The 12421-nt window shown below is 39.6% G+C and overlaps 1 protein-coding gene across 3 annotated transcripts in view; it reads left to right on the top strand.

Annotated features, from left to right (window-relative positions):
* Nucleotides 1-12421, top strand: part of EML4 (EMAP like 4) — a 164371-nt gene that overhangs the window by 119236 nt on the left and 32714 nt on the right. For all 3 annotated transcript variants that reach the window (XM_075146944.1, XM_075146943.1, XM_075146942.1), the window contains exon 8: nt 7650-7773. In XM_075146944.1, coding sequence (XP_075003045.1) covers nt 7650-7773 — 124 coding nt within the window. The remainder of the gene's footprint in view (nt 1-7649; nt 7774-12421) is intronic.

Genomic DNA, 12421 nt, shown 5'->3' with positions numbered 1-12421 from the left:
GTGTGTGTGTGTATATATATATATATATATAAAAAATCTACTGTATGCTTGTTAGACTTTCCATTATGCATACACTTGCTAGCTGAAGAGCAGTTAATTACAGCACAGACTTGAAGGGCTACCTCAGGGTCTGTCTAAATAATGAGGATATAAAATACATTCTTCTAATATTTTGTCCAGTTTTGTTGAAGAAATCAGTAATTGAGGATGAGGGTTTCTCACGTGCTTCTAGGAAACTACTGTGTATTCCTTGACGATTTCATTTTGAGGCATGTTTTTTGGAAACTGGGAGGATTTTGGATTTGTTATGTCACTGTCTTCAAATTTCTGAAGGATCTAAATAGTAGCTTTCATGTCTCCTGAATTGCTCTTCTCTTCGGAGTTAATCTACAAAGACTTCTTTGATCTTTTTTTTCTCCTCCTTTCAGTTCCTATTATTTTTATTATTTTCCTCTGAAAACCTTCCATATTCCCCTGAGAATATGATTCACAGAAAGTAATAAATTGCTTAAGTGTCATTGCATGAGTCTTTCTGTGCTGACTTCATGGAAGCACTAATTTCAGCCTTTCAGAGGGTTTGTATTGCCATATCTTTGCTGTCTGTTATCATCTGCAGTGTTTTTCATTGGTCTTACCCTCCAGTTTGCTTTCCCCGAATTGCTGGATTTTAAACTTTCTTCGAAGAGCGAATTAATAGGCATTGTTTGAAGTTGAATTTTACTGTTACCTTTGTGCTGCTTTTTCTTTTTTGGTGTGGGTTTTTTTTTTTCCGTGTATAAGGCCTGATTAAAAGCTTATTTATATTAATGAGAATCTCCTTTTGATACAAGGAAGCTTTGCAGAAAATTTTTGGCCACACTCTACTGTTTGTCTACAATTTTTTATTTGCCCCTAGTTTTAGTCCTGGATTCTTGGTGTTGCATGCCTTACCAACAGTTTCCTTGCATGCAAGGTGAGTACGCTGGCTTACAGTGACTGTCAGTGAAGAAGATGCACTTGTTTCTTTGGAGATCAGGCAGGCTTCTAGGATTCTGTCTCAGTAGCAGCACCTTGTTTCATCGACATATTTATTCCTCTCTTCTCTAGCAGGTTATAAACTTTCAAAGAACCTGCAGTAGAAACTCTGGTTGCTAACATCTGCCTCCAGCCTGTTGGGACCTATTTGGCTTAGTGTTTACACTAATGAACTTAACACAGGAAAGTAGGAGCACTGATGAAATTTCACTGATGACATGAAGCTGAGAGACCAAACTGATACAGTGGAAGCTGAGATTTTAATACAGTAAGACCTAGATGTTCCTGAGGCCTGGGGTAGTATAAGACAGAATTAAATTATTCGAAGTGAAAGATCACACATGCAGGAGTTGCTAGCAATGTTTTAGCTATAAACAGGTTGTCTGCCAGAATTAAATGGTGAGGAAAAGGGCTCTAACGTGCTAGTTAAGGGCTCTAACATGCTAGTTAATCATATGAAGATTGAACCACTCACTTATCATGAAGACACAAATGCAATCCCAGGATGTATCAGAAGTAATTATAACGGAGATGCGCAGCCTCATAGAAAATGTTAATGCATCAAAACCCTGGTAGGTTCTCCTCTGTAACACTGCATGCAGTTATAGCCACCCACAATGATAAAAGGTAAATTTTGTGTTGGATGTTTATGTTTTTGCAAAATGAAGGCTGGGAGGAGGAAGGGCATGATTGCTGTTTTCGTGCTCACCTGATGCACTTTCAGACAGCAGATGGACAGACCTGTGCTGACGTTAACAGCCATGCTGTGACACGCACAAAAAGTGAACAACCTAGCCATGCTTTTTTGTTGCATGGAAGTTGAGAGGTTCCCGACTGTTAGGAGAAGGAGGTTTTTGGATGGTGTTCCGAAATCAGCAGAGCATGGTTGTCCGAAATCAGCAGTGACAGCCACGTCTCTGCTGTCCAAAGCAAGTGCTGCAGTACCCTGATCAGAGTGAAAACCGGAGTGATGCAGGCAGAGGGCGGGCACTGGGGGACATGTCGTGCATCTGTCGGGCTGGGCTAGGCTGGGTTCAGCTGTGATGTTCCTCCAGCTCATGGCATGGGTTTGCAGAGCCTCGTGGCTGATTGGCGCTCAATTCCACCGTTGGGGGGCCCTCGCCAAGTTGCTAGGCTCTGTCTTTGTGTCAGTCTTCCTGAGTGATGTTTGGTCTCCCTTCAGCTGACTGGGGCCACGGTGTAGTCAGATCAAGTGTTTCTGCATCTTTGGGGCTGAGTTAATAGTTTCCCCAGATCTCTGGGGATCCCACAGAGAGCTGAGACCTTCATGGAGTTTGCTTGGGTCAAGCAAACCCACAGGGCTCCCATTTGAGGCTAATAAGCCTGAGCCGATCCTGGGAGCAAAAGTTGGGAGTGCTGGTCCTGTGTGCTCTGGCACTTGTGCAAAGAGATTGTTGAGGCTCCAGAGGTGAATTATTGCAGAGCCAAGCAAAGTTTGGCAAGGGCTGTGAATTTGAGCTCAAAGCTGCACAAAAGCAGCTACAGCTGTTCCCAGAGAAGAGCTGGCCCCTGAAGCCAGAGCACTGCATCCGCTTGATGCTGCCTTTTGTAGCAACCCTGGGCCTGAGCTATTCCTTTTTGTGTGGCGTGGATAATCCACAGCACCTGGGTGTGCTATCTACAGAGTTTTAACTGTACTTTTAAAAACCAACTGTACTTGGTTTGATCCATATTTGAAAGGATTTATAGGACGTCTGCAGTTGCAGGTTAATTAACTTAGCAAGTGCCAAGGTCCTTTCAGTATGCCCTCCTGCCCCTTCCCCCCTCCCCCCACCAAATGCTTCTGCACAGTGGGTAGTGCAGTCTGAACATCTCTTTATATGGGGTAGAGAATTTGTACTTTCATACCTACTGCTTTCAGGCTGGTAGATGCCAGAATTGACAAGGATTTTTTGTTTGTTTGGGTTTTTTTTCCCCCACCCTCTTTAAAACTTCTGACTTTATCTCCCCTATACCCCCTTACCTACTTATCTGTTATGAGATGACCAAAAGCTCCTTTCTTCCGAAAGATCAAGTGAGGAGAAAAAAGTCTTGACATACTGCTTTGTACCTGGTAATAGTGAGAATGCAGGAAAGAAACAGTCTTAATGCTCTTGAGCATTCGGTTGAGCCAGTATGCTATGAAAGAGTTAAATCATTGGTTTTCTTAACTTGCAAATACAAGAATTTGGCCTCAGGCAATTAGTTGCTCTTTGAGAATGGTTTTGTTGATATGCTGCCATCCTCTCTAGTATTTCAAAAGATTTTTACATTAATATTATATCTGCCCTACAGGTTATTCTGACGAAAGGATATTTACAGTCAGACAAAAATCTTTCAGTGGGTTATCTCTTTTTTTTTAATCCTTCCTCTTCTGTAGGGAGAGGCTTAATCAAGTTATACCTAGCCTATATCTCTCTAACAAGTGTGTTAAATATGTATCTTCAAAGGCAATCTTGAATAACATGCAGCTAGCTAATAAAAGCAAAAAATGTTCTTTCTTTAATGGGGGAGTTCAGAGAGCTAATTTGTATCTGAATGCCCTGCAGATAATCTTTTCCCTGAGCTTCAGGAAAGCCTCTTCTCTTCTGGCCAAAGACCTGACTGAATTCCTCTTGGACTCTTCATCTCTCTCATCTGTAGAGCCTGACAGGTGCAACTGCCTCCATCCGAATGAATTTCAGTTGCAGCTTGTCTCCACTGTTCTAAGCAGCGATGAGAAATTTGATCCTAAATTTGTGGTGTCATTTTGCACTCATCTTGTGGAACCAGAAGTGCCGAGCTCAGTGTTAAATCAAGAATCTGACTTGCACAAATGAATGTTTGTTTCTAAATACCCTCAGGCTACGCTGTGCTTTAATTTATAAGAGTGTGAGCACCAGATTTTAATAGAAAGGTCCTTATTAATATGTTACTCTTGGTTTTGGCCAGTGTTATTTTATCTCTGTAAAATACATACTATAACAAAAATATTTTGGTGGGAAAATGAGACATGTTACTAGTTCAGAGTAATTATCGAAACATTTGTGTCAAGCTAGTGACAACACTGTTCTTTAGCTTTTCTCAGCAATGCAATTAAGCAATGCGCATTTGGTAGAATAACTGTTTTTAACTTAGCTACTGGGAAGTGATTTTCTTTGTTCTTTGGTATTTGATCTGAGGCAAGTTTTCTACTGTTGTCAGTGGATGGACTCACAGGGTTCTCATCCAAAGGAGCTGTATTTGTTCTTACAAAGAAATGGGAAAACTTTTTTTCATCTTCTTGGTATTTGTTCTTTTGATACTGGACTTAAATGGCTCAACTTTCATTGTATTAATATTCTAAATAAGGAATAACCTTTATGCATGTGTTAGTTTTACATTGCTCAATTATTACGATTTCTGATCAGGAATTATTTTTTGAGCCTGTGGGTTTTTTGCACTAACTTTCAGTTGTATTTCGACTGTCGTAGGAAAATTCCTTTGCTTCCACCGGAGAGTAAATCTACTATCAGGGTCAAAAGCAACACAAAATTCAAGTAAAATGAATTCTCGGTCTCAGAAGGTTGACTTGAGCACACTAAAAGAGGAAAAGGAGTCACACTAATCATATCTTTTAAGTCTGGGAACTTGGTAAATTTGATAAACTGTGATCTTTTTCATCAAACAACTAAAAAAAATTGTTAAAACTGTTAAGCACCAAGAAATCAAACTACAGGGTGTTAAGAGGAAAAACAAAAGTTTTGACAAATAAAGCCGTATGTGTTGTGAAATCTTCAAAGTGAGTATCATGCATGTAGTAGAATAGTTTTAACTAGCTTATGTTCAGATGCATGGACTCATTGACCTAGTTCAGTTTGAGCAATGCTGTGACAAGTGATGTTAAAACCACGCAAGCTCATGGGGAGTTCTTTCTCTGGCTAGGAGTTACTGAATATATTGTATGATTTGGTCACCATAGATTTTTCCTGTATGTGTCAATGCTGTCCAAGTCATTGGTGTGTGCTAGGATCATCACTGCTGTATTCAAAGCTAGTGCTTTCCGGTGTTTTCAGAGCTGGGGGGGTATTCCATGGAATTTCACACAACTCTGATAAAATCCTCTATGATCAGAAATACTTCTTTTAAATAACCTAGAATATTCACCACATTTTTTCATTAGACGGATGATGGTCGGTCTTCTATCTTGTCTAGCTGTAGAAGAAAGACCTTGAGTGTCAAGAATTCATTTCCAAACTTTGTGCAAGACTGCTTTATATCTTTGGTGGATGAAAATAGTTACCTTTTTTCCCTCTCATTCTCTTCTGACTGCAGTAATGCAGAATATGTTTCTGCAGTCTGTATAGTAGGGGTATTTCAAATTCAGAGAAGGGTAGAGACCCTGACTTTAGGTTGGTCTTGCTCAAAACTTTGATTATTTCTCCATCTTTGCATCTCCTAAAGTGTTTCTGTAAGCAAGAGACTGTTTTGGAATCTACATTGCTTCTGCTGTCACTGAAATTATCTGCTTTCTCTTGCCTTTTTAGATCTCCAAGTTTGACTTGAGCTGTTAAGCTATAATTGTGTGGGAATAAGTCTGAATTCCTCATAATTTCAATTTTAGATGTCTTAGGGAATGCAAAACATAGATTGCACATTCATGCAGTCTGAGTAAGTAATAATCTTATGCTTAATTGGGAAAATATTTACAAGTGTTCCCTGGGCATTTACGGGAAGTCTGTCTCATGTTTGTCTTTTGAAAGAAATAAAAAATAATTGTTTAAAGGTCTGAATTTTAGAGCTCAATATTCGTTGCATCAAATGTGATTAGAGATTTCTTAATACTGTATTGCTAATTCACAGCTATTCTTCTACTCCAGTCCTACTCAACTACTTATATTTTGGTTTGAAACTCTGAGTTCCCTCTGTCTGCTGTGATTTTCAAATACCTACTCATAAAAATTATTTGAGTTCCAGATTCACAGCAGAATATTGTATTACTTTGGGTTTGTTATATTAGTTACATTAACAATGGATATTAATTACTAAAGAAGTTGGAGTGAAAAGTTACCATTTCATTGGTGCAAAATTAGTGAAATACTTGGGTCTTTGTCATCAGTGCTTTTCGAAATGAAACTCCTGTCAGCAGCGTTGGAGGCTGGCATTAATTCTTGTGGATTTGAGGCCTGGTTTAACCACAGTTAAACAGCACTACAGTGCTGGTAGGGCGTAAAGGCTTTTAAAAGTCTCCAAGGGCTTTTCTGGTCTTCTGCAGTTAGAAAATGATTATTGTCATAGTGTGGAGGGAAGACTCCTGTAAGGCACCTAATACACTAGTTGCAATCATGTATTCCTTAAATCCAGATGATTTACCTTCCGACAACTAGATAATGTGTTTGACCAAGCCACTTAGCTACTCTGTGATTAGTTTTCTCTGGTGGAAAATAATCTCATGTTCCTTAAAAAGGAACTCCTAAAGGCTTGTGAAGTGCTCAGATGCCCCAATATGCGTGGATTTTGTCACAGCTGTAGACAGTGTTACAGCTGAAGTCATTAGGAGCTGTTGCTTCTTTCCATTCTTCAGGATATGATGCAATATGCAATTGGAATGATTTCAATAAATTAATAGTTCAGGTTAGAGTATGAGTTTGTGATGATATATAATTTCAGATGATATTCCTCAGCAAAACTTTTTACACTTTTTCCTGCAGTATCCTTGTGTCTTAGCTTGGCTGTTACGGTTTAGATAGGTGGGGAAGCTAGCTGGGGAAAAGAACCGGTTGGATGGTTGGCCTCAGAGGGTTGTGGTTAGCGGGTCACACTCTACCTGGTGGCCAATAGGTAACAAATGGAATCTGCAGGGGTCTGTCCTGGACCAGTCCTGTTTAATATCTTTAGCAATGACCTGGAGCAGGCAACACAGTACACTCTCAAGTTTTCAGATGACAGCAGACCAGGGGGCCCAGTTGATATGCTGGAAGGTAGAGCTGCCAACCAGGGGTGCCTGGACAGGCTGAAGGGATGGGCCTGCAGGAACCTCACAAAATTAAGCAAGGACAAATGCCAAGTCCTGCACCTGGGGGAAAGAAGAGCCCCTGGCAGGGATACAGGCTGGGGACAGAGGGGCTGCAGGGAGCAGCTCTGCGGGAGAGGCCCTAGGGATGCTGGCAGACAGCCGGGTGGCAAGAGGTTGTGCCGTCTCCACCCTTGGCAGTTTTCAAGACTGGGCTAGGCAAAACCCTGAGCAACCTAGTCTGACCTCATGGCTCAGCCTGCTTTGAGCCAGAGGTTGGACTTAAAAGACTTCCTGAGGTCCTCTTCAACCTGAAATACCTTATCCTGTGATTCTAGGACTACTTATTTATTCCATTTCAGATTTTAACTTGAATTTGAAATTTGCCTTTGTAATTCAATTTGTGTGTCTAAAATGATACATGCTAAATCTGTTCTATCACAAATTCAACTAATGCTTACTCTGTGTGTGCACATGTGTGTGTGTGTGTGTTTGTGTTCCGTTTTTTAAAAAAAAAAATCTGGGCCTTTACCAAGCTCGCATTTCAAAAATAATTGTTATATCACAAGTGTTATTTGCATCTCTGTGCTTATTACTGGTTTCTTTTGTGCTTATTTCTTGTGTAAGCTTGCCACATGATTAATACACTTTTTTGTTTCAACAGAGGGAGAATATATCAAGATGTTCATGCGAGGTCGACCAATCACAATGTTCATTCCTTCTGATGTAGAAAACTATGATGATATTAGGACAGAGCTGCCTCCTGAAAAGTTAAAACTGGAGTGGGTGTATCCTTGATATCAGTAACTACTTGCTGTTCGCTTTTTGTCTTGTCTTGCTTTTTTTTTTCCTTTAGAATCTGGTCTTGTCTCTTCTCTGTTCAAAGATAAAAAAGGGGAAAAAAAGTTCAATTTAATGTAACAATTGAAGTGGCTTGTAGCTACTGTATAGTACGATTTAAAGCTGCAAAATATGTAGGCACAGAAAAGCCGTACTTTTTCTTCGTTTGTTTTGGTGTATGAAACTAATTGCAATTTATTTTTAGTGTGAAAGAAAGTGTCTTTGGAGAGTTACAGAGTTTCAAAAATGTCCTCCTCTGCCCCCCATTATATTAATGTAGGCTTTGCATTTGGGAACATTGTTAGTTTGCAATCTCTGTTCATTTTTAGGAGGTTTTAGAGCTATGGAAGATCTTTAATTTCTCGTTGTTCTTACCTACCTTGCAGAAGCAGCCATCTTCCGCACTGCTGCTGTATTTCAGCTCCACAGTGAAGGGGTTAATTTCTTGGAGACTAGTTTGCATTAAGCGCACTAAATAAATTTATCATTTGAAGAATGGAGGTGGTGTGTGGCTGACGACAATTCTCCAGGCTTAGTAGATCAGACATTAAGTTCATTATACGAGATGTGCTTTTGCACACATTTGGGTCTTCCTGTCACCCCCCCCATCTCTGCAGATTCTTCCAGTAAGCTGTGATTGTATAAGTAAGTTTCTTAGTGCTTCAGTAAAATAACATGTCTAGGCATCACTTGAGTTGGTGTAATAATCTGAAGTTTGATCCTTCTGAAGTTGCTGAAAGCAGGAAGATTTTTAGGAATGTTGATGATACACTGTCAAATGTCAGGATATGTACAGACAGAGGCTGCCTGTACCTCTCTTGGCATATCTGTTAGTGAACAAGGCATACATATATTTTAAGCCACCCCTTGTTACTCGCTTTAGGAAAGAAGATTCCTCTATTATTTTTCCTGCCTTTTTTAACTAATAGATGTTTGAAACAGATAATTTTGAGTACTTGGTTATGAAGAGCAGCTGTGGAGCTCATGTCCTCTGAACTTTTCAGTGAGACTGTGGAAGCTTAGACCATAAAGGAGGAAAGTTTTGGGTTAAAAGTCTGACTGGAAGGAAAACAGAGCTTTATTCATGCTTTGCAAAGCTGTGGTGCCCAGCTTTCCTACTGTCACAGCTCATGGGTGCTCGTGAAGCTGGCACTCATATGACTGTGGAGTGAATTGGGTCAGTCACTGATCTGGCTGAAATGTAATCTTTTTTTGCGGAGTTAACTTTCAGCAGGATCAACTCATTAATTTGATTTGCCCCGCAAACATGCAAGGACTAGAACTGGCGTACTGGAGGAAGATCAGATCTACTTTTTCAGCAGCAGTGAGTAGTTTGAACTGAGGAAAACTGATCACAAAATCACACCCTCAGCTAAGTAGGTGCAAATCCCAGTGTGGACACACTTATTTGATGCCCGAGGACCTTAAGTTCAGGTTAAAACAGTTTCCTGCTGAGGGCTAATTAAAGTGAAATAAATCTAGTCTAAACAGACTATCCATATGTTTTTGGAATCTGTTCAAGGAAATATCATCCTAAATCAGACCAGTATATTTATGAATGTGGGGTATCTTTTGAATACAATGATGAAGAAAACAATGAGGAAAAGGCAGTAAAACTTAGGAAGGTTTAATATTGGTCTTTATGAAGTTGCACAAAATTGCTCTTCAGTTTTGGAGGCAGGAAGATACAACAGCAGAAGGTCTTGTACTTCATGCACAGGTTTAGCAAGGGGAAGAAATCTGCAAGCCAGCAGTAACTTCCAAATACGACGGCAAACTGAAGCCTGTACACTTTATTAAAAAGGCATGGGGACAGTGATTCACAGAATATTTTATTGTCAGTGTTTTGCAACTGAAAGGTCAATTGAGTGTTGAATTGTTCAATCTATAAGTTTTGTTTTGAATGCCTTTAATTCTCCTGCCTTCTGGATGATTGTTTATGATTGGGCTTTCCTTCGATATTACTGTTTTGGAAGACGCTGATCAACTAATAACAACTTCAAGGCAAGAACAGAAGGGTTCTTGGGGTGGGTTTTTGTTTGGGGTTTTTTGCTGGTTGGTTGGTTTGGGAGAGGGGTGTGCTTTCTAGATGAACTGTGTCCTGCAAGTATATTCAACTACTGATACATAGTACTGTAGACTCAACAGAACACACTTAGCTTTTGTCTGCTCTGCAGAAATACCTAAGCTGCTTGGCAAGATAAAGTAGCTCGTGGGGAAGTCTGAGCTCTTGACTGTGTCTGGTTCCTGAGTGATTTCATTTAAATAATTTTGTTTGGGTATCCCTGCTTTGTAGTGCAATCTTTCCTACTGCACTTCAGAACTGGTTAAAGCATATCTGGCATTCCTAGTAATAGCGAAATATGGGTTTATTTAGCAGCTACAGAGGTCACAGTTAGTGCTGCTGTTGATAGGCAATGACTTTATAGACTTCGTAGACTCTTTCTCCCAATGTATAGTAGCTCAGTTTCTGGAGGGTATTTTTAGCTCTGCTGCTCCTCTTTCTAAGAATAATTGAAGTCAGTGGTAAATATACTATTGAATTCTGGTGTACAGTGGATCACTTTTTATGAGGACCGTGGCTATTCTTAGCCAATAAAAAAAACCAAAAAAAACCCCAAAACTAAAAGCTGTTAGGCATATCAAATGTTGTGACAAAACAGTCCTTGTAATTGGTGAGAATCATTCACAATACGAAGACAACCATCTCTGAATTTCCCTGGTTGAAACATCAGTCTCATTGAAAGATTAACATTGAAATTTAGTGGAAATTAAGCATCAAAGTTGTGCTACCCCTTTTTCTGTAGAGAGAGACAGTTAGTTATTTTATTAACATATCTGCTGCTTTGTTCTGAATATGTGGAGAAGGAAAGAACTGCTGTGGAGCAACAACCCCTCTCGTTTTCTCTCAAGATAGTCTGAGATGGAGAATGAAGAAAGCAAAAAATTGCTCCCACAATACAAGTTGTTCCTTTACTCCTAAAAAACACACTCCTAGAAAATGCAGCCACTCTTTGGTACTTTATTGTGCAGGAAGGGTAAAGGAAAGGAATGGACTGAGAAAACGTAACCATTTTTTGCAGCTTCATGAATGCCAGAGCTCAATGGTGAGTGCCAAAATATTTAGCCTTAGCTTTGCATGGTAGACTTCTGCTGTGGAAAGGCATGTTTGCGTAAATCATTAGTACTCTTTGAGGATGAATGTTCAAAGGTGTCAATCTTAATAAATCCCTATCAATACATTCCCTATTGTGTACAGCAGATTAACAAGATCTGCCTTTCTCCTCTGAGAAGGTATTTAGAATAGTGTTCTTCGTGCTTCAGGATAGAAAAAATATTTTCATTGGTTTGTAGCCCATCGTTTTTGAAAGTTCAGTGGTCTGGTTGTTTTGCTTTGTGTTTTTTTTTTTTTTAATAAAAGGCCATTCTGGAGTTTCTTTTTGCTCCATCAACGTTTAAAAGAAGAAGAAAGAGGAAGATTTAGTGAGAAAGTAAATAGTGATGGAGGAGAAACAGAGGCATCCTTCTTTTTTTTGCCCTCAGCATTGTGTTGTGTCAGCATTTTTCTCGATACCATTTGCTGAGCAAGTCAGTGAATAATCTCTGCTTCAGAGGAGCCATTGTGTTCTTCTGTAATAAACGGAAGACAGCAAGATATAAATCTGTTTTGTTTTCCGTACTCTTTAAGAGATTTAATTGACAACTGAATGCAGTGTCCCTCTTCAAACCGTTATTTAGTTACAGCATGTGTTTAATTTTGCAAGTGTTCCTGTGGTATAGCAGTCCTGTGGTTTGGTAGAACTGCAAAAGAGGAAAGGTAGTGTGGTGGTGGGTTTTTAGGGGTGAGGATAGTATTTTTGGTAGAAAGGTAGACCTTTTCCAAGAAGAATAGAGGCCAGGCTGTCAGCTTAGGAGATGTCAGTTTAGATACTCCCAAACTTGGACTACTGCACCTGCTTTCGTTTATGAGAAAGGGCCAGCTTCATCCATCCAGTTTTCTCCATGTGGGTCTTTGAATTCCTTTTATTTACCTGATTAACCAGGACCTAAGGCTGGAATCCTTTAGCTAAAGTTGCTTAATATATTTCCAATATTTTCCTTGCTGTTGCAAGTGTATTAGTTGGCACTGAAGAGGGGAGCGCTCTGAAATGCAGGACATAACAGGAAAATTATATTTTTTGAGGCTACAGAGCTACTGTTTAAGTCTGGATTTTGATGTTAATTGTACATAGTGACCCTGGGAACTGAAATACAGGCAGACAGCCACATTAATAGCCTAGGTGAAGAAAATTGCACTTGTTTCAAAGAAATAACGGGTTATAATAACATTTGATCAGTGCTAACCAAGGCTGGTTCACAGCGTGTAAAACTTCTGAATGTCATTAGGAGTTATGCAGGTTTCCTACAAAAATCATCTCTTTTATATATTTTGGGTAGATTTGGATAGAATATTTTTCACTGTGTCAGTTCCTTTTGAGTTTTGTTTGCTTTAAAAATACTCTAAAACAGTCTAAAGAAATATTTCCTGAACTTGGCAGCTGCTGTGCAGAAGCTTGCCGTTTTCTGAAGGGCATTAGGAATTTTCACACGCTTGTT

Source organism: Calonectris borealis, chromosome 3 (genome assembly GCF_964195595.1).
Source record: "Calonectris borealis chromosome 3, bCalBor7.hap1.2, whole genome shotgun sequence".
Lineage (NCBI taxonomy): Eukaryota > Metazoa > Chordata > Aves > Procellariiformes > Procellariidae > Calonectris > Calonectris borealis.
This window is presented reverse-complemented; position numbering and strand designations above follow the sequence as displayed.